This window comes from Ammodytes marinus (assembly GCF_949987685.1).
Source record: "Ammodytes marinus genome assembly, chromosome: 5".
Taxonomy (NCBI): domain Eukaryota; kingdom Metazoa; phylum Chordata; class Actinopteri; order Uranoscopiformes; family Ammodytidae; genus Ammodytes; species Ammodytes marinus.
Genome location: NC_137234.1, coordinates 29207376 through 29230321, shown reverse-complemented (window position 1 = coordinate 29230321; position 22946 = coordinate 29207376). Strand labels below are relative to the sequence as shown.

The 22946-nt window shown below is 43.9% G+C and overlaps 1 protein-coding gene across 1 annotated transcript in view; it reads left to right on the top strand.

Annotated features, from left to right (window-relative positions):
* The window catches only part of zfpm1 (zinc finger protein, FOG family member 1), a gene marked incomplete at both ends in the record, with an annotated part of 91273 nt that extends 72425 nt beyond the window's left edge, over positions 1-18848 (top strand). The window contains 5 exons of the mRNA XM_080027721.1: positions 13570-13672; positions 14307-14555; positions 15313-15546; positions 15731-15973; positions 16294-18848. Coding sequence (XP_079883847.1) covers positions 13570-13672; positions 14307-14555; positions 15313-15546; positions 15731-15973; positions 16294-18848 — 3384 coding nt within the window. The remainder of the gene's footprint in view (positions 1-13569; positions 13673-14306; positions 14556-15312; positions 15547-15730; positions 15974-16293) is intronic.
* Between the last annotated feature and the right edge of the window lie 4098 nt (positions 18849-22946).

Sequence of the window (22946 nt, the reverse complement as noted above, 5' to 3'; positions counted from 1 at the left end):
TTGACCAAAGTATGTCAAACTAATATCATATCGAGCGGTGGTAGGGATAACTTTACAGCTCGTACGTGTTGTAAGGCTTACTTCTTCTTTGTTCTTGTTATTCTGTTAGCTTTGAAGGCTATTCAGCTTCTGGGTCATTGACCATATGCATAGAAGAGAAGCTCAACCCCCAATCACATGATCTCGGTGTGTTTGCTCCAGTTTGAGAAATTCTAAATTAGTACAATTTCATATCTTGTGAACAAAATATCCAGCCATTTCAAACATAGCCAGATGGAGTTAATACACTAGATCCCTCTCTCTCTCTCCCAGCCCTCCCCAGATTCTCCTCTCTCCCTCTCTCCTCCTCCTCTCCTCTCCTCCCTCCCCAGACGTCCGCCTGTCTTTTATCTCCACATGGCGCCATCCTCCTGGACAACAAACCCCAGTGATTGATTCCCGCTTGATAGGCTCTCATTTCTAAGATTTCGTTTATTATCAGTGAGGTTTCTGAGTATACAGATAGATGTCTGTGTGTGTGTGTGTGTGTGTGTGTGTGTGTGTGTGTGTGTGTGTGTGTACGAGCAACCCAAACTCTCTCTCTCACACACACACACCTATCACCTTTTGTTCTTCCCCTCCCTTCCGCCGCACCGTACCATCCTATTCGTCCGCTAAACTGAAAAGTTGGTTTCTGTCTAATCTTTTTAGGGCTTTGCATTCATATGGAAAGTGTGTCGTTGTGACTCTTATTACCCGTTTTCTCCCTCTCTCCCTCATTTACTTGCCCCCCCCCCCCCCCCCACACACACACACACACACACACACATCCACTATCTTCTGGGCTGAAGGAGTGAGTAGACGGACCTTCAGTATCAGCTTGGAGATAGTGGCTGTAATCTCACACATTCCTCCTGTGTTTCTCCCCCTGTCACTCCACATCCTCCCCCCTGCTCTGTCCATCCCTCCATCCCTCCCTGCCTTCCTCCCCACTGGGTCAACAGGGGTCAGGGCCAGAGAGAGAGAGAGAGAGGAGAGACTCAAGCTGGATTCCTTCATTGCTTATTTGAAGGAATCTATCAGGATGTATTGGATTCAACTTATTTATGTAGCTTTTATGTGAAACAAGAATAATGTTCATTGTCAAAAGGCACTGTTGTGAAAAGATTCGACCATCCACCATCATCCAAAATCATTCGTTTTCCAGCTGAGATCAGCTCTACCATTTTTCCCTTTTGTGCACTGCATTGTGGGGGAATGTTTCAAATGTAAAGGTGGAGTCAGCAATTCTGGAGAACACTTTTTGTCAAAATCAGTGGATATCTCCTCACGATCAGATGCCTGTCTGTAAAGTGTGTGCGCTGAAAATAAATGTGTCAGAAGGTAGGGAGGGACTCAACTCTTATACCCACTATCTCTATTTTGCAACGCTTCCTTCTTACTGATCATGTAGTGGGTATCAACATTAAAATGAATGAATTATGTTTTTCATTTAACGTAAAACATAAAGAACGTCTAAAACCAAATACGAGCCAAACATCTTGAATCCTGATTGATGTGCGTTGTTTTTAAGTTTGTAGAGAATGATCCCCAAACAACAGCTTTTTTATCATCCTTTTGAATGATGTGCTTTCACTCTTTTCCTTTTTTATTAACAGACAATTTCACTGTACAGTATATCAAAATATAAGTAGGAAAACAAATATATATAAATATATATATGTGGGGAAAATGTGTTTATACTTTCACTATCCATTTGTATGTTATCTGAGCAGATAAGACGATTTTTCTTTTTGGCTTGACATGGGTCGTTCTTTTGTCAATTTCCCTCTATCGTTCATCTCTCTGCTTTGGACACGGCTTCCACTATCGGCTCACCTTTATATATGTGCATTTTCTCACCCAGCAGATCTCACCCAGCTGTCTCCACTTGGTCCCCCTCTATCTTACTTATAGCACCTGTCTTCCTCAGTCCTCAGCCTCACTAGGCACTATGAAGCCCCCAGGATCTCTCTCTCACACACCCACACACACACACACCCAACCCCATATCTCTGGGTGAGATTGGCATGGCCCACTCGGTAGTCTTGCCCCTTCCAGCATCGCTCTCTCTCTCTCTCTCTCTCTCTCTCTCTCTCTCTCTCTCTCTCTCTCTCTCTCTCTCATCTCTCTCTCTCTCTCTCTCTCTCTCTCTCTCTCTCTCTCTCTCTCTCTCTCTCTCTCTCTCTCTCTCTCTCTCTCTCTCTCTCTCTCTCTCAACAAATTTGCTTCTTATTTGGCCCAGACAGATAAGCTATATCATTTTATTGCGAGGCCTTATCCAGCGACACAACTACATCGGGAAGTCATTTTGGATGTGCATGCACACTCGAGCGACACGTGCACAAAGATGTTAAGGTGAGACACTGCAGGTGAATAAGCTCATAACATGTTGAACTTATCAATGAAACTTTGCCAGTTCATTACTCATATTATAACAATAATTTTAATTACTATTTTTCAGAAAGTTACAATAAATTAGCAAATTTGTCAATAAGTTATTTTGTGTAAATTTGCATTTCTTTTAAAACTAAAAATCGAGATGTTGGATATAGCCAGGGTTAAAAAAAAGATTTTGGACACAGCCTTTATTCATTTTATAAATAGAAAAAGGACGGGTCTTTAAAATGCATTTTTAGCATGCTTTTGAGAACTAAATGCATATGGTGAATCAGACAATTAATTAACAAATCGTTTCTGTTGTAACCTTCAGAATAGTTCTGAGAATAGGGGGCGCCCTTAGCTCAGTTGGTCGGGCGTCCCCCCCATGGGCCTCGGCCAGCAGCGGACCCGGGTTCGATTCCAGCCCGCGGTCGTTCTCTGCAGGTCACTCCCCTCTCTGCCCCATTTCAACTCTGTCTCTACACTATCAATAAAAGCATAAAAATGCCAAAAAAAATATCTTTAAAAAAAAAGAATAGTTCTGGGAATGATCCTGGAAAGTTTCGAGGATGTTACTGCTTCAGAAGCTTTAGAGATGTTTGGCTCAAAGTATTCAACAAAAACTATTGATACAATGAATGGAGGAGAAATATACAGATGCAAACAGACAAGGTTTAGTCAAATAAACTTAAATGTACATGTTGGACCTTTTTTCATAAATAAGACATGTTATGGAAGCAAAATAGACAAAAATCTCAAAACTGAACAGTCCTTGAAAAAAAATGCAGTGTCTCGCCTTAATATAATTTATTTCTGAAACGATACAGGATTATAAGTCTTTGATGTATCAGCTTGTGTTAGAATCATTGTATGGATGGGTTTGTCAATTGCGATGATAGAGAAAGATGCAAAGACAGGCAGATGAGATCCAGCCTTCTCCCTCGCTCTCCCTCCGACAGATCTCCTCCATTGGATTAGTGGCCTCATGTTAACTGGCCTGTGTCATATGGAAATCCTGCCATTTGCATCTCTTGAGAAAACGAGGTGTAAAACCATTTATCTATTTAAATATATTCTGGTCTGATAAGGCTTGTTGGACTTTAGAACAGGGTATAATAATGTTTACTGATCCACTGATCTGCTAGCAGGCTGCTGCTGATTCCTCACACTTTTTTTGGTTGAGTGAACAACCAGGTCCTTCCTCGGCGAGAGCCTCCCATGGCAACCCAGGAGGAGCGAGCACGCCACTGCTTGCTATTCTGATTGGATCGCACAAGAACACATCTGATATTATATCTCTTCTCTTTCTGATTGGATCCTGCTTTAATTAACTGATAGTGTCTGTGCAATTTGATTGGACCCAAGTTGCAGGATTGTTGTGAAATTTCAGCTCATTTCTTGAAAGCAGAAGAGTATGTATGAGGCTAAAGTGTACGCAAACCTAGAGTTTTTTTTTTTCTTTTTGCATCTGTTGCATCTTCCCCAAGGGGCCGTCTGTCTAGAGGGGAAGTCTCCACACTGTACCTCAGGAGACACTCCACTTCCAACATGTTCCCCCATTGTGTTCACCCTCCTTCACACCGCTCTCCCCCCACCCTGATCCTAGTCTTTCGTGGAACAGTCAGCCCTGAAGGCACGATCCTAGAAGGAGAGCAGAGTAGGAGAGTTCAAAGCGTTATCACGCTCCTAACGTCTTTTCATCATGTTTTAGAAACAAGCGTTCGCACTAATCCCCCAATAATCTCTCCAGGAGAACTGGGGCGATAAGGCGCGCCACCCACGGCTTTTTCAAACACTTTTTGGGTAGTCTCTTCTCACACTCTCTATCTCTCTCCTTACGCTCTCTACCCTCCTCTAACACTTCCTCCTTCACTCACTCGCTCTCCCCTGGAAGGACGAGTGAAGGTGATCGCCCTCTCCTCCTCCGTATTCTCTCCAGCTGTTTTTCAGTTTTTTTTTTCTGCAGTGACTCTGAGCCGGTTTGTTTACATCCCGATTGGGATCTCTTCTATTTTATCTGGACTCATCAACAGTGTTTCTCTGTCTCTCTCTCCTCCACCCATCAAATTAGAATGTTAATTAAAATGGTGCTCCTTCAGAAGATGACAAATTGATGATTACGCTTGAGTGTAGAGACACCTTCCGCGGTGCCCCCCCAGAAGAACGCAATAGAAGGGAACCAGAGTGTCTACCTCTTTTTAAAGACCTCTTGAGATGAAAACATTTTCACACACACCAATTTTGAGTCCCTCTTATCCCTTTTAAAATGTTGATGAATATTTGAGAAGGGTTTTTTATCATCCACTTTGAGGCATTGACAAAATCAAATCAACTGTGATTTGCGCCAACCGCACCTCTTCCATCTTATCAAAGCAAACATCTTTATACTCAGGGGTTGTTGTAGCTATAGCAGAGCAATAGCATGGGTCAGAGGTGTGTGAATGCAATTTGGGGAAAAAAGCTTTTTCTTCTCTCTGCTAAAAGTCAAGAGCATGTCTGAAATATAATTCATTTCTTCCTCAGCCTTCTGTTTTAACAACACATATGAGAGACGTGAGTGAAGGGGACAATGGCAGAGCCAGGGGGGGTAGTAAGCTGGTGCCATGGCCATAGCTCACTTTGGATCACTGTTAATACACTTTTGACAAGATGGAGACATTTCTAACACAAACCCGAAATAGTGACTACTTATATTTAGGCTATTCGTATATGTATATATCCTATGTCGCTTGAAACTCCTCACATTACAGAGGCATGTTTGGGCCAAACCCTTGTCATTCCATTGCTTCAAAAATGTTGACCCTGTGCATCATGGCCTTAAAGGAGAGCTAGCTTTAAGTCTGCGGCGGATATCTATATATATATATATATATAGGCTACCTGTCATACGAGTCGCCCGCATCATGACAGAAGCTGTCTGTCTCGTCAGTCTGTCACCCACACTGCCCCTGACGGAAGAGCCTATCACCCTGAGAGAGAGTGAGAGAAAGAGGGGAGAGAGAGGGGAATTATTGGAGGGAAACGTGCCAAATAAGATAAAATACCCATAGATAGAAATGCAGCCAGCTAGGCCAGGCCAGGCCAGGAAGGAAGACGGACAAAAGAGAGCCAGAGAGAAAAGAGGGGACGGAGGACGCTGAAACAAAACACTAGAGACACAATGAAAGAAGTGGAGGAGGCCAAACATGGCAGATCCAGGGTTAAAAGGAGGTGTTCATCACTCAGTGGCAATGACTGTCTGCTATCTGCATCTCCCTGTCATCTGCACCGGGGCTCCTGCTGGGTGGAGGAGGAAGAAGAGAGAGAGAGAGAGAGGGAAAAGCCTCTATACGCTCCCTCTCTATCTCTAAGTCTCATCTCCAGCAGTTCAGGAGCCTGCTTTCCAAGAGTGCCTCATTTTCAAATCTCTTATCTCGGGCCCCCGTTTTTAAGTATCGCCAGTTTTATATTTTTACATGTCATTTGCATGCAGCTCATCAAAACCTGCTGCTGCTGGCTCCCTCCCTCCATTTTTTTTCTTTCTCTCTCCTTCTTTTTGTGCTTCTTCTCGGAGGCGTGCTCCGGTATGAGCCACGCATAAGGGAATAAGGTGTACTCTAGTGCTTAGCCTTAGCCATGTACAGTATTGACGATGTTTGTACCTCGTGAGCTGAATATACAGTGTAAAAAAACTATCTTGTGTCTCTGAGTGTTCGATAAATGCTTTTACGTGAGAGCAGCAGAGGTAGTGCGTGTGTGTGCGTGCGTGTGTGTGTGTGTGTGTGCGTGTGTGTGTGTGTGTGTGTGTGTATGTGTGTGTGTGTATTAGAGAGGCGGATGAGAGTAGGTTTTCTGATTTTTATCTGCCTTCCCTTTTCTTCTTTGTATTTTGGGGAGGATTCACACAGTGACCTCTTTGTTTGGGACAGTGAGTACAGCCCTCCAACCCCCCGGATCGGGGAAAGAAACCATTTCCTGTAGCTGAGAGATAGAAGCAGAGAAAAGAGGTAGAGATTGGATGGGTAAGGAATGAGAGTTGGGGAGAGGAAGAGAATCATAGATTAAGAAAGAAAGAAAGAGGTGTACAAAAGGATTGAGGCGGTGCAGCAGAGACAGTGAAAGAGGAGAAGGGAGGAAGAGGGTGAACTGGATGATTGAATGAATGATTCTGTGAGAAGAGTGAGTGAATGAGCTCTGGTTGAAAAGGTCAGGAGAGGAGCAGAGCGGCTTATTAAATTCCCAGGAGCTGAAAGTGTTTCAAACTCCTAGTGCGGGACGGGATTTTTAGAGAGAGAATGCACCTTTTTGGGAATTTGTGCCACAACATGTCCAGGCTTTGATTGTGTTCTTCACTTGATGACTTAATGCATTTTAGAGATAATGGTTTATGACAAGTGCTTGAAATGGATGTACCCTATTGCGTATCTAACAAACAAGGGTCATGTTACTAAAGAACATTAATTGTTGTAAGAATATTGTCATTAACCTGCTAGCAGTGCTAGTAAAACAAACAAAACAAATGTTTGTGTGGGATTCCTCCTATTCATTTTAAGAAAATTAAGTGTATCTTGTGACATTTTACGGACCAGAGCTAAATCAGCTAAAACAGCTTTAGTATTTAGTAACAGTATTAGTCGGACTGGCCCATCAAACCATGTATGCAAGCAGCATGCACGAACATGGGTTATTGACTTACAGGTTTTACATTTAATGACTATGAGACTGTCCGGGTGCGATAATAGAGCAGTGTTAACTATATGAGACATTGTGAAACAGTACCCACCATTAAGACATAGATGTGCTAGATGTACTAGTAGTGATTTACATATACAAACATACTTATTCCCCCGTGGTAGCCGTAAAACTGTGGCGGTTGACAGCTGTACAGAGAAATCTTAATCTGCCCATCTACAGGGTAGGGTGGTGGTGCAGTATATTTTTTATATTATTTCCTTCCGTTTAATTAAAGTGTGTATATATAGCACACGTTGATGTGAGATGAGGTTAGACGTTGGGGTTAGTTCAGGGAAAGTTCTTTGCTTCCCTTTCCACTGTTTAGCTCTCTCTCTTTCTCTCTCTCTCTCAGAGAGAGAAAGAGAGAGAGAGAGAGAGAGAGAGAGGGAGGGAGAGAGGGTGAGCGAGCGAGCGAGGAGCCATTCTGATACTGAACGAAGGAATGGAGGAAGAAAATGAAGAAATGAAATCAGCCTGGCATCATTTGCATTCAAGTTTTATCAGTGCAGGAGGAGGGCGTTTTTGGGCCTGATAAGGACAGGGCGTCGCAGGCTGTGCTGTGCTGGGGGGGGGGGGGGGGGGGGTTGGTGGAGAGGTGTGTGTGTGTAAGTATTAAACTGTATGAATGTTTTATGTGAACTGACTTTGGCAAAAGATGGTGGCTCTGGAGTTCAGTTGGTGTGTGTTTGCACACATGTGAATGTTAGAGCAGCTATAGTGAAGACTGGGTGTTGGGGGTGTGAATGGTGTGTGTGTGGTGGGGGTGTGGGAGCGGGAGCGGGGGGTTAATATCAGACCAAATAATTAGATTCGCTATCGTCTCGGCGGCAGCAGTGCGGGGATCAGGCAGATTAAAGCCGGGCTGGGGGCTGGTTAATATTCATGAGGGGACCGGGGTCCGGGCGAAGGGGCTTAGACTGCGGCTCAAAGACTCTCCTCTGGCTTAAGGCAGCACTCGCAACCAAGATGGAGCTCTGCTGGGGAGGCCTGACATCACACTGATAGATGGAGGACCGGTTGACAAGGTGTGCCTGTGCTTGATACACCTGCATCTATGGATATGTATTTGATATTGTTGTTTTTATAAAATGCTGGGGGCGCTCGTGGCGCAGTGGGTAGAGCGCTCGCCCAGGCCCAGGCCTCACAGCAGACCCGGGTTTGAATCCCGCCCGATTCTGCATGTCTTCTCCTCTGCCCCATTTCAACTCTGTCTCTCCGAATCTGTCTAATAAAGCAAAAATGTAAAAAAAAAAATATCTTTAAAAAAACAAAAAAAGGGAAGCTGACAAATCTGGAGTTAAGACATTACCATCACATTTCTTGCCTTCCTCTGCTCCTCCCTTTTTTCTTTTCCTTTTCTTCCCCTGCAAACTGTCAGCGCTCACTCCATACCATCCTGACACATGCAGCCTCCAAAGAGTGCATAGCTTCTCCATTGACTCTTTGCAAAGCAGAAAGACACAAAATACATTGGCATGTTCCAGTTTGAATATAGCATCAGGGAACATCTGTGATGAAATGACATTTCACTTCCTGTTATGCTTTATTAAACCACTGAGACTTGACAGAACCTACTTCACATTCCAACACATTGTTTTTACATTACATACACAGGAGTTGTAAAGTGTGGAATAACTTAGGTACATTTAAGACCAACATGGCTGCATTCTGAATGAGCTGCAGCGGTTGGATGGCACATTATGCCACACCAGCCAGGAGCAAGTTGCAGTAGTGTGGGCATGAGATGACAAGGGTTAAGGGTTAGCCTGGACCAGGACCTGTGCTGCCTTCTGGGTGAGGACGGGTCTATCCTCACATTGTTAAGTCCGCAGAAACAGAGTTAAATGAGCCTCTCTGTTTCTCGTTATCTCACGTGTGTATTTGTTTCACGTTGATGATAATCCATAGTTGTAATTGCTCTTTGATAATGTTCGCGATTTAGTTCTCAAAGAAGAAAATTCTCAACCTTTGCTTCCTCAAAGTGAAACTAGTCGCTTCTGAAGCAGGAACAATTGATCAGTATCTCCTTTAAATTCAGCGCTGGTCGTATCGAGGACATGCCGATTGAATGACTTGAAACTATATTTACAAGTGAGCCCAGAGTGTTCCCACAGCTTGTATATGTAGGTGCATGTGTGTGTTTGCATGCCACTGTAGTTCCTGCAGTGTTTCCTGAATCCCAAATGAGTCCACAGACGGGCCCCCCCCCCCCTAAATAAAAACATTTATCCTTCAGTCCCTCCGGCTTCCTGTCTTCACATCTGATCCTGCGCTACATTTGGCCGGAGGTTTTTCTCTCTACTTGACATTGCTTGCTGATGCGAGAGCCGATATGGGATTAGAAAGGTTTTCTGGAGTTAAAATAAGATCATACAAATAGTCTTGAATCCTACAGTTTTTTTGAGCATTTCCCAATGAGCTAGATGGAAGTGGTCCAACATATTGTGCTGCTAAGTCTCTCTGGAGTTATTGCAGACATGAAAATAAAGAGAAAATACATGAAATGATTTACAAAATCTAGCATATAACTGTGGATAAATAACTTCCCCAGAGACACTGCAAATTATGTATTACAGTATGTTTCTATTGTATCAGAGGACGGTAAAAATCTGACTTGACCATTAAAAAAAAATAAAACACATGGACAGCATTGTCTTCTAATGAAAGTGTCACTCATTCTCAAATAAGAAGAGATGGGAGATTATTGCACTCAGAGTCATAAGCAATTACTTTAATATATTAGATCTTAGAAGAAGGAGCCTCTGTGTGAGGGTGTTTTTCCCCTTTTTCATTGCTTTTTTTGCATGTGTGCGTGGGTGTGTTTGTGTGTTTTCCCACTTGTGAGCTATACTGAGCTCTCCCCATTGCCCTATCATGGTGAATTCCGAAGCTGCGGCGGTGATGAATTAGTCTGAAACAAATTAGCGGTACTTACAGCTCAGACGGCTCCAGCATTGGGTTACAAATTAAAACAAAAGCAGCCGTATCTCTCCACATCAGCGCTAGTTCCCCATGAAATCCAATACGCTCTGCCTCAATCTTCAACTTACAACAGACTGCGAGGCTTCCTTCCTTCCCTTCTGTCCTTCTCCCTTCTCACTGTCTTCCCAAGCTGTCCCTCAAAGACAATCTGCCTTGTCCAGGTATACTTCAAGATTTAACCCTGGCTGTATAATGTATGAATTCTTGTGATCATATGAACAGGACACCTCATGTAAGTGGCAGCATCCAGATTAGGATTTCAACATTATGGATCAATGCGGTCATATTTTTTTTCATACATCTACACCAGGGACTTTCTGTCTTTGGCCCCCATTGTGTGTTTTTGTATTTGTTAATTTAGCAGAATATCTAAAAGACTATTAACCGATACTATATATATTCAGTCCTGAAGTGGTAAAATCCTCAGAATTCCTTTTAAAAGATTCTTTTTGAAAAGCCATAATATTTTATTCAAATTCATCAAAGGTAACTGTATTTATATATATTTTTTTCTATCGTTATAGGATTGGGTTTCGATTCGATTCATTATTTTAAAAAAATAATAAAAAACAATATCACTATAGAAGGACATCTCACATACATACTGCAATATCACTCAATGGGATACTGTAACTGTGACTAAAATGCAGATATGATTTTGGACTGCAGTCTTCAGATAGATTTTCATCATGTACAGAGGGTAATGGGAAACCAATGGCTTCCTGGAACCATTAATACAATCATACTCTTCCAAAATTCTAAAAAAGAAAAGTACCATTTGTTCTAGTGAACTTACTGCAGTCATCACCAGCCTGCACCTTTATCTATGCAGAAAGATATACAACATTTTGAAAGATTTAATCAATATAATGATAAATGTAGATGTATGGAATGTACTGTCTGTGTGCATTGTAGTTCTCTAATTAAGGGCATTAAGTGAATAAATGACTGGGAGTGGAACCAGGTTTTTGGCAGTTTATTACAGATGAGAAGAATAGAGTTCAGATACATGTGTAATAAAAAATACTGCTCAGCCTGGGTAATGATTGTTTGACCATATCCATAATAACACTTGCTAGTTTGTATGAAACCCACTTCCCATTGTGGGCTTCTACTGGCTTCCCCAACATCATACTGTCAACTTCTTACAGTACAAATGTTTTTTGATGACTAAGTACGGAATACATTTGATAGATTGGCCATGCACTTTTCTAGAATATTTAATTCTAACAATTTTGTTTCAAGACAGAGAATATTGATTGTTTAAGCCATCAGTTTAAATGTAGTGTGGAAACCAAATGTACAATTAACAATCAGGAATATATGACACTTTTGGGCAAGATATCAATTGAAACACACGAGAAAAAAAAACTCATGCGATGTAACACCAGGGCCACAGTGGGAGCCTTGGTGTTATAACTAACTTTTGAGTACAGCAGAAATCAACCTTAAAGAGCAGGATACTCCATCATGTCAACTTTGTCTTTTATGGACAGGGACTGTTTGGTGTGCTGTGAGGACTCTCGGGTCCAGAGCTGAGGGTAGGCTGCCTCCTAGTGGAAAATGAACTGAACTATACTGAGCCATACTGAGCTGCCCTGACACAGTGGGTTTAAAAGATGTACAGTATGCATGGACATGCATACTGTACATTTTAAGTGTTTTGTTCCTTTTTTTTTAAATGTTGAATTAGTTGTATTTTATGTTAGCTAGGAAATAAATAAAAAAATTAAACGTAAAGCTATACCTTATATTTTCTTGAGGTAAATAATTCCCTTCTATTTTTATCTTGTTATTTTAGAAGGTGCACAAACAATACTTGTGCATTTACCTCTTGGGTAGATGTTGTCTTCTTCACAGCCCAGCCTGATAATGTTGTGAAACGTCCTATCGCCCTATCAGCGGGGCAAGTTGGCAGACCTTGGCAGTTGGCAGTTGGCAGAGATTTCTTTAAGTGACATTTCACAGCGATTTTGTGTGTGAAAAACCATTTGATAAAAGGCAACAATGGCAGAATGTGGCACTGAAGAAAGTGTGTGTGTGTGTGTGTGTGTGTGTGTGTGTGTGTGTGTGTGTGTGTGTGTGTGTGTGTGTGTGTGTGTGTGTGTGTGTGTGTGTGTGTGTGTGTGTGTGTGTGTGTGTGTGTGTGTGTGTGTGTGTGTGTGTGTGTGTGTGTGTGTGTGTGCACTTGTGTTGTGGTAACATAAGTTTAAGCCTGTGTCCTGGAGTGATTTTCAGAGGGAATGCTCTCAGAGCTTCACATGATGAACAAAGAAAAGATTGTACTCTGAATCCACAGGTGTGTGAGTGTTATGTGCTCTCTCTCTCTCTCTCTCTCTCTCTCTCTCTCTCTCTCTCTCTCTCTCTCTCTCTCTCTCTCTCTCTCTCTCTCTCTCATTCCTCCACACACATACAGACAGTGGCTGTTGACTCTCCACTCTTTGTCCTGTGTATATCCACTGTGGATCTTATTATGGCTGTCCTTGTGAATAGCAGCCCGTCGACCTCATCAGATCGTCTTTCTCTTCCTTTTCTTCTCTCCCTCTCTCCCGGGGTCTCTCTCCCTCTTTATTCCTCTTCTCCTCTTTTATTCCTCTCTTCTCCTTTCTTGTCCATGCAGCTTTGTTCAGGCCGTGCTCCCCTCATTTCCTCATTTCCTTCTTGGGTTCTAATAATCCCCCGTTCGCTGGCGTTCTGTACAAACCAGCGTTTACTACTGGCAACATACTGGACAGGGCCCTGTGTCTGTGTATTCCCAATTGACAGCAATTAATGCTTGCTTTTTCTGTGTGCTTATCTCATGGCCTGTGTACTATAATGCAGCCTAGTTAAAGAAGAGATTGAACTATGCTACAGTTGTCTAGCTTAGTATATGTGTATATATACTAAGCTATACATTATCCCTCTCTACCCCATTTCATATCTTTCTCTCCAAACTAGTATAATAAAGCAAAAATGCCCCAACACATATTACATTATTGGCAGTTACTACTTTATCGGACGTTATTACATTATTGACTGCAACACAGCATCTCTCTAAGGTGATTTGTTTTAAGGAAAGTTTGAGATATAAAGAGAAATGTGTGAATCCTAAAAGTCTATAATGTTCCAGCTGTTGCAAGGTTAGCACTGTATTCACAGCACTCACACATTGCTAGCACCGTAAAGATTCTATGAATTTGAGGGGCTAATCATTTCAAATTACCAGCACTTTTGAAAAGGTTCAAGAGAGCCCGACATATTTAGCTTAGTAATAATTAACTATTTAAACGATCACACTATTGGCAAGGAAAGGAGACATTGTTTTCCCTAAATGAAGCTGCATTCACAGTAATGCACATGTGTCCGAGGAGGATACACCATGTGCTTCAATGTATGCTGTATAACATTCTGGAGTGATTGTGATGAGTGTGACCAATACAAAGCTAATATTCATAACTTATTCCCCCATGGTTTGTGTGTATGTGTTTGCAGGACTCTAGATTGACTCTGGTGTGTGAAGATCCAGACTGTTGGATGAATCTCCTCCCTCTGACCCCTGACCCCTTCGCTGCCAACTGTACCATCTACAGCCGAGGTCAGTTGACATATGAGACAACACCTTAGCTCTCATGTCTATGGCTGAATATGGCTCTTTGTCATGTAGAGTATATGCTCGTGGAGCAGTCAAACTATGTCCGGACTGCCTTGAATTTCTGATTTATATTCATCATCAGCATTCTCAATGTTCAGTAAACATTTTCAGCACAGGAGTCAATGCCTCACAATGTTGGTCATTTGGCGTTCCTGTTCAAACGCCTCCATCCTCCCTATTAGGCATTAACAAGCAGTGTATATCCATTTATTGAACGCATTAGTCAACAAGTACAGCTCCTCCTGGGGGCAAGCAAAAACCTTGTTTTCTAGCTTTATCCAACATGTGGATTTTGTGTTTGTTAAGAGATGCAAATGTACTTATAATTAGTTAGATGTTGCAACATTTGCATATTCATTCAAACATTTCTGAAAACAATGTAATACAACAATCATCAGCAATCTATCATTATTTTAGTCTTATTATATTGATGTCTCATATCTTTGGGCAACATAGTGTCAATGTAGTATATTAAAACAGCATATGTCTTGTATGAAAAATATGTGTGGATTGTCAACTTACCACACTACAGACCCGTGTCCGTTTCCAACATGAGTCTGTGTCTGTGTGTTTCCAGGTGAGGAGTTGTTTTGTAAGGTGAGCAGAGAGCTTTTGGCTGGTGCAAGTCTCTTGGCGTCCCTGGCCCCCCCTCTGGGCTCCCCCTCCTCCCCTCTGGCCAAGCACTCTCCTCCTCTCAACCTCCTTACCCACAATCCACCTGTGATAAAGGAAGAGCCCCTGTACCCAGCTGCCCTGCACTCAGAGATCCAGCTCCTACCACAGCAAGCTGGCATGGCAGCCATCTTGGCTACTGCTGTTGTCAATAGTGAGTGTTGTATTTGAGCCTTTTTTTCTTAGCTGCTTTTTTTGTTCATACAATAGAGCATATATCGTTTAACATATAAGTATGTTTTAATATAGTTGAGTAAGTAATTGATACGAGGTGGTATCCAGAGTATTCCACAAACCAACAACTTAGTAATCATTCAAGGAAGATGTGTATTTAAATTGTTTAAATGGTTTACTATTTGCCTTAACGTTGTAATATTATCTGTAGCCACAAGATGTCAACACAGCTCTTTAACAGCCAGCATCATTGCTCGACTGCAGACTACTTTCTCTTCCAACACTGATAGTCCTTAAAGTTTGCTGTTGGCAATGTGCTTTTCTGATATCCGTGGCTGATGCCCAGACACACACACACACACACACACACACACACACACACACACACACACACACACACACAAACATTTGATGTGATCGTTGGTTATCACCCTGATAATTGACCATTCCTTGATCTGTTAACACTGCAGCAAAGAATGGCATGTTATTAAAAATAACCCAGATGATAAGACACAAGATAATTATTGTTCCCATAACCTATGTCCCTGTTGCCTTGGATACTCATAGCGTTTGTGTGTGTGTGTTTGTGTGTGTGTGTGTGTTTGTGTGTGTGTGTGTGTGTGTGGGTGTGTGGGAGAAACCTATCAGATTTAGCACTTGAGGCACATGACATCTAAACCTCACCAAACTGCTAATTGTGCTAATCCTGAATCTCGATCTCTTCTGCTGTCCATCAGAGGACATTTTCCCATGCAAGGACTGTGGCATCTGGTACCGCAGTGAGAGGAACCTGCAGGCTCACCTCATGTACTACTGCGCCAGCCGCCAGAAGCAGCCGGCCGCCGCCTCGTCCCCACCACAAGACAAAGCCAAGGATTCCTACCCCAACGAACGCATCTGCCCCTTCCCACAGTGCAACAAGAGCTGCCCCAGTGCCAGCTCACTGGAGATCCACATGCGCACGCACAGTGGTGAGTGTAAGATTATATCAGAAAAACAGTCAGGACCGATCATCGCAAATATCAAGGATCGTGATATTATAAATATCGAGGGCCAAATATTGTCACAGTATTGTATCATGAGTTACTTGTATTATCCAACTCACTGGTTTTCTCTCAAACTTCTTGTCCTCTCTCTCTCTCTGTCCATCTACAGGCGAGCGTCCATTTGTATGTCTCATCTGCCTGTCAGCCTTCACCACTAAAGCAAACTGTGAGCGCCATCTTAAAGTCCACACGGACACACTGAACGGTGTGTGTCACGGCTGTGGCTTCATCTCCACCACTAGGGACATCCTCTACAGCCATCTGGTCACCAGCCACATGGTGTGTCAGCCTGGGTCTCACAGTGAGGTCTACTCCCCAGGGCCAGGCCTTCCCAAGCTGCCCCTGTCCACTGGTAAGTTCACTGAGGTCATTGTGACACATTTTCACCATCAGATTGAGTTGGTCATTCTTTGATGTGATTGCACAGACAAGGTTGTCAAGTGTGTTGAGGCTGCAATACTCAAATTTTTATGATCAGACATATTGTTCTGAATTCTTTTATTCTAAATCCCTGCAAATCCAAGCAGTGTTGTGTTTTTCGACTTTAAAAGCATATCTTTGCAACTCCCATCAAGCTACTTCTAAATGGATCAACGACATGTATTCCACTACTCCCCAACACTGAATGTAAGCTACTGTTACATTTCACTAAATCATGCCTCTCTTCACCAGGTCTCAGTCCAGGAGACTCCGGTGTGGTGCTGAAGTGTCAGGTGTGCGGCCACAACTCTGAATCCCCCTCTCAGCTACAGCAGCACGTACGGACCCACCTGGAGGTCAGGGTCCCCGCTGAGAGGAGCCCTACCCCTCGACAGAGCACCCCCTCTTCAGTGGACCATCCCCAGCTCCAGCTCTCCCCACAGGAGAGGGAACCGCTAGCTTGTGTCCCCAAGCCAGGCTCATCCAGCCCGGGAGCTAACGGTAGCTCAGCCACGCCTCCGGACTACAGTTCTACTGATCCAACCACTGAACTTAAGATCAAAGAGGAGCCTCATTCAGACTCTGAGGCAGAAGAGCAGCCCATGGAGCTCAGGGAGGATGGAGAAGAGGAGGAGGATCAAGAAGAGAGAAGGAAGGCAGATGAAGGACAAACTGCCTCCTCTTCTTGCCAGACACTAAACTCTCCAAAGAGTCCAGCCACCACTACTGTGAAGGCAGAACCGACAAGCCCCACCCCTGGTTCTAGCCCCGCCCACGTGGGAGCGACCGGTTCGGTTCTCCCCGGAGGAGCCATGTTCTTGCCCCAGTACATGTTCAACCCAGAGGCGGCCATTTTGCCCCAGGCCTCTGAGATCCTGGCTAAAATGTCTGAGATGGTCCACAGCCGTCTGAAACAGGGCCAGACGGTTCCCCAAAACAGCACGGCAGCAGGGGCGCCCTTCTTCCCCTCTGGATCCACTGCTGCACCCGCGGTCACTCCACCTCACAAAGGAGCCACCTGCTTTGAGTGCGACATCACCTTCAACAACATTAACAACTACTATGCACACAAGAGGCTGTACTGCTCCAGTAGACACGGAGATGGCGCAACCTCTGCTTCCGGCCCTGGATCAAGGGACGCGGCCCCAGCCACGGTGCCTTCCAGCGAGGCACAGGCATCTCCACAAGCAAGTAGAGCAGCCTCCGCATCCCCTACTGACTCTGAGCATACTGCAGGGGGCGGAGCTACTGAATCCAAGAGGGCTGTGGAAGTAAAGACTGAAACAGCTGTGGGCAAAGAGGGAATATCCTCGTCTTCTGAAGGGGAAAATGGTGGAGGGAGAGCCAGCGAAGGCAGCCAGAGTCCGGCCAGCGGTTCGGCCGAGGACCAGGAAGAGGATCCCAACAAAACCTTCTGTGAGGCCTGCAACATCCGCTTCAGTCGCCACGAAAACTACACAGTCCACAAGCGCTTCTACTGCGCGTCCCGCCACGACCCGTCCAACCACAGAGGTGGTCACAACAAGGCCAACACCCCCAACGCAGCAGCAGCAGCAGCAGGGCAAGCCTTCCTTCCCCAGCCCATCCGTACACGCAAGAGGAAGAAGATGTACGAGATCCACATGGCCCGAACCGAAGCCTTAGCAGCTGCTGCAGCAGCCGCCACCGCTGCTGCCAGCGCTGCCGCTTCCGCCCCATCTCCCTCCATCCTGGGCCTGGTGGTGAAGCGAGAAGTTTCTTCAGGGAGCTCCAGCCCTGAAGGAGACGGCCCCATGGACCTGAGCAAGAGGCCCCGTCTGAGAGATACTCCACGACACGGCGCTGGTAGTACTAGCGGTAGCGGCGTTCTCCCAGCCTTGCCTCTCTCCGATTACCACAAGTGTACCGCCTGCAGCATCAGCTTCAACAGCATCGAGAACTACCTGGCCCACAAGACCTACTACTGCCCAGCCACCACCCTGCAGCCCCACACCCTGGAACAGCTCCACAGGCTCAAGAGGTCAGCCTCCACCTCGCCCAAAAGCAGGCCTCAACAGCAGGACCCTCTGCACCCTATGGAGGCCAAAGCTCTCCCTGCTGAGTGGATAGCCCATCAGGCTCAAGGCACATCACCTAGTCCTCACCGCTCTGATACCACGTCTCCACCCCATGCGACAACCAACACACTGGCAGCCACGCCTGGAGCCGGAGCCAAAGGCGTTGCTGCTGCCAGTGTCTGTCCTTATTGTCCTAACAGGCTCATCACATGTGATCTGATGGAGCACTTGAAGACTTCCCATGGCCTGGTGGTCGCCATCCAGCCACCACCAACCCAGGAGGCAGGCAGGGCAATCAGCCGCAGCCCCAGCCTAAGTCCAACCACCTCCACCGGCCAGCCCAGATCGCTCTCCAGAGGGGGGCACAGGGATGGCATTGTCAACGGACAGGTCAGGAGCAACACAACCTCTCCAGTGTCCCCGCTGGTCAACGGCAGCCCCTCGGCCGCGGAGGGAACGCCTTCTGCCGGCTCCCCTCTTCTGCCCATGTCCCCCCCCAGGGCTCCCTCTTCTCTGACTGTGTCACCCGTGCCTGAGGTCCTGAGGTCGGCCCATCTTCCAGACAAGGCCCTGCCCACCATGGCCTCCCACCCTCCTGTCTCGGTACCCCAGCCCGGCCCCAAAACCGCTGTCATCTCCCCGGTCCAGAACGGTAATAACGTCCGCTTCTGTCGGCTGTGCAACATCAAGTTCAGCAGCCTGTCCACGTTCATCGCTCACAAGAAATACTACTGCTCTTCCCACAGTGCCGAACATGTCAAGATGGCCTAGTCATTTTCCTCTCTTTCCCTCTCCCTTTGTCTTCTTTCGCTGGAGTGGAGGCTTTTCGTTTCTCTAAGTCCCTTAGAAGCTCAAATGATCGCCCTCGCACCCCCACATGGCAGCCAAAATGGCCCCCATGAATGACAATGAATGACTGTTACTCAACCTAGCCTGGGCCCCAGATGCCCCCATGTGCTCCAGAGCAGAATCTGCTAAGGTGGTGTTACTAACATATACTACTCACTGATGTTCCTCCTCCTATGGGTCAAAGTTTGTATGTCGTACACTAAGAGCTGAGGTCGAATGCTACCTACACACACTGACTGGTGTGACCCCGTCCCCTGGATCACTCTCTTTGTAACCCCAATTGAACACCCTCCACTCTCCCTGGCCTCACCCTATGTTGCATTATGGGATATTTGAAAAGATCTATGTCGACGACCTCCTCTTCTGTCTTGCCGTTGAACTTGACGTTTATAACGGCAGTAATCAGATTCTGACTGAGGATGGTAGAGTTATGATTATGATGAGTCTCCAGTCCTTTTCCTGAGCTCTTAAATGTTTGGGACCCCTAAAGCGGCGGACACATTTCTCCGGTGTGGATAAAAGACTTGATCATTGTTAATGTTTTTATTATCTGTGCATAGTGTATGATGTCTGAAAAAAAGAAATTCTATAATGCTTTTGGTTTCAACACTGGCTCTTTTTTGCTTACTAGAGAAAGCTAAAGCGTTTTTAGCTGAAAGAAAAAGAAGAAATATGCGGTATCACAATGTTACTACTAACTGAAGGATAATATTTCAAAAATGGACCGTTTTTTTCTTCTTTTCTTTCATACACACAATTTATTTTTTATTTTTCTCTTTTAAAATTGCAAGGGGAGAAAAGAAATGTGAAATATTTATCTTCTATCTTCTTAGTCCTCACTGATTTCATGTTCAACAGAAAACTACCTACCTGGTGTCTGAGAGTATTTGTATTTTTTATTTGTATATTTTTCATACTGTTGGAAGGAAAGTGTTTGGATCTGGGCTGTGTTGAAGTGTATTTTATAAGTGTAGATATGTAATATCTTTTCACAGTAATCACTGGGATCACACTGAACTTTTATTATCACGTTAGCAGTTTGGTGTTCTGTTTCATGTGGTGGTGGGGGTCTGAACACCAGTGCTGGGTTTAGCACCTCCTGTACTTTTGCCCATCATCAACACCATTAGACCACAACAGCTTCCTCACTTATTTCACACCAGAAAGCTAAAGAGAGTGACTCTGATACTATTGTGTTTTCTACGATGGTGACAACGATTTTAGGGTGTACGAAATCCAAGTCTGTCTGTAACTTACCAGCCTCCATATGTAAAGTATGACCTATGAGGACACACAGCTTTACATTCCTTGCCATTTCAGACTAAGACACATACAACACAGCAATGTGTTGGTGTCTAATACGCATCTCAAAAGATGTTAATTTTTCGTTTTTTTTTATGATTTTGTTTCTGTCCGGCAATGAAGGCATATAGCAGGGAATAGTCACATCTTAGTATAACACCTCACATAGTAGGCTAGAGTAAGCACATGTGTAATAACCACTTATTGTGGCCAATTGTGTGTGTGTGTGCTCTTGTTCACTTACTTGTGAACACATTCTCACACACACACACACACACACACACACACATACACACACCCAGGTTACGCCACATTTTCCAGTGCTGCAGTTGCAGCTGCAATACAGTGTTAGTTAAAACTGTGAAACGATTGTTTTCCCTTACCGTTGTATGGCTCGACTTTATGTTTTTAACTCCAGAGTTAGGAAATACATAAGGTGTGATGTGACAGCATCTTACATTCAAGCTCCTTGGCCAAACCTCCCATACCTAAGGGATTATCCTGGTCAGCACATGGAAAATTTCCTAAAAGACATTTTGAAAAAAATGTAACATCAGTCCAACTGTAAATGTACCAACACAGAACACATCTGGACCTCTGTTTACTCGGAAGTAGCATTGAAATACCCTTACATACTCCTATTAATGTTCATCCAATCAGTCCTCAAAACTGGAAACCAAAATGTAAAAGTGAAGGATTACTATTCTTTTTATATATACATAATTCATCATTCTTGATTGATTTTCTGCTCTGCTGTAGTTTGGAGCAGCACTGTACCAGACATCCTACTAAGTGTTTACAATTGTGCTGGTCTCTCGCTCCCAGTTCTTAAAGGGAGAACAGAAGCCGAGAAGAAGTTCAGAGTCATGTCAAATAGTCACACATTGAGGAAGTGAACGCTGGAAAAATCATCCTTTGAACTTATCCCCATTTAATTGCACTGTGTTGTATAAAAATGTGCTGAATGTTTTAGTTTTAGCGACGTTCTTTTTGTAATGTATTTATGTTCTACAGAACTTTTCCCTCGTCCAAAATGCGTCATTGTTCTTTGAAGGACTTTCTGAAAGGATTTGAACCCCTCACATAAAACTTTTCGTTTCTTAGTTGCAAATTTTTTGTTTTGTTTTGTTGGATTCCTCTGATGTCCAGTCCCATAATGGAGAAAACCATGATGAATGTCAACATTATTTTTCATTTCAGTTCCACTACACTCTTGTCCAAACTATGCATGGGAAATAAATAAAAAAAAGTTCTGAGAGATACTGATCAAGAGTGTGACTGTTCTTCTTAATCTAGGGGCTTAAAAAGTCTTTTACTGTGACATCACAGTAATATTTACAAAGTACGTTTTTTTTAACCCAATATTTCTCTTTCTGTGATGTCACGAGAAAGAGAAATATAGGGTTAAAAAAAACACTCTTTCTGCCTTTTCTCAGGCTAGGATGAACCGATTTTAATTTTTTTTGCACATTTATACTAAATAGGATCTCAGAATTCAATACACCTTCATATTCAAACCGGTGAAGTAGGCCTTTAAGTTTTTTTCTGTGAATGCCTATGCACGACTCTTATCATGAAGTGGGTGACCTTGACATTTGAAGGCGCTTGATTGTGTTGTCACTTATTAATCAGTTCCTTTCAAAGTTTGCGGTTTCTGTCAGATACTGGCTTTGGATGAAAGACTGAATAAATCATCCGCTTTTATTTTGAAGTAATGTGCATGAGTAATAGCACCTGTAAGAAGATAAGCTTCTCTTCTCTCCAAGGCTGCTCCAATCAATGGCAGAGTGCACCCACAGAAGCACTTTGGCTTCCATAGAAACTAACTTAATTGATGCTACATTTCCCCTTGGCTTTCTCACCCAGTGTTTAACCCTTCAATTATAGCATGTGAATTTACTGTACGTCCCCCTGTTACATACAGTCACTATGTCTATGTTCTGGGACCATTTCAAAGTGTCATGTTTACATCAATGTAACACTATATATAGCCTACATTTCGGGTCATCAGATGCCGCAATATTGGCATGTCGGCAGATACTTGTTCTATTTTACGCGAATGATATTATGTACTATGATACTGCACTATGGCTCAGATCATTGCTTAGGCAGTCACCCATTTTCTGGGCATTGAATTATTTTGTGTTGTGTGTTTTCTTGTTCAATATGGCTGGCTCTGGAAGTGATTGGCCTGGGATTCTATTAACCTGTGGTTCAGCGATCGGGAAGCCTGGTTCCTTTATTTGAGTTGGGAATGGCTGGGTGCATTTGCCCTATGGGAGCGCCCTTTTTGAAGGCATAAAATAGGTGGGAAATGGGACATCCAGGCAACACGCAAGCTCACATTCTAGAAAGGGCCCTTTGCACTGGTAAACGTCCAGAGTAGATTGCCCATTGCGAACTGACAATAGACCAGCAGACCTAAATCTCAACACCTTAAAATCAAAATAAATATGTAGGAGGAAATAGGGTCGTCCAAGGGAGTTCGTATTTATTTTGTATAAGTATTTTGATTTCTGTATATACTGTATATACAACTTAGGGGAACCATTCATTTTGGGGAAATTATATAGATGCATTTGTTAGTTATATTTAAGGCGGCATGTGTTCCTTATATCCAAAGTTCCACTTGTTGGTTAATAATAAGGGGACATTTTATTCCGTCAATTTTCTTTTCTTTTCTTTTGTATGTGTCTGTGAAGGACTCTCAGGCTTTCA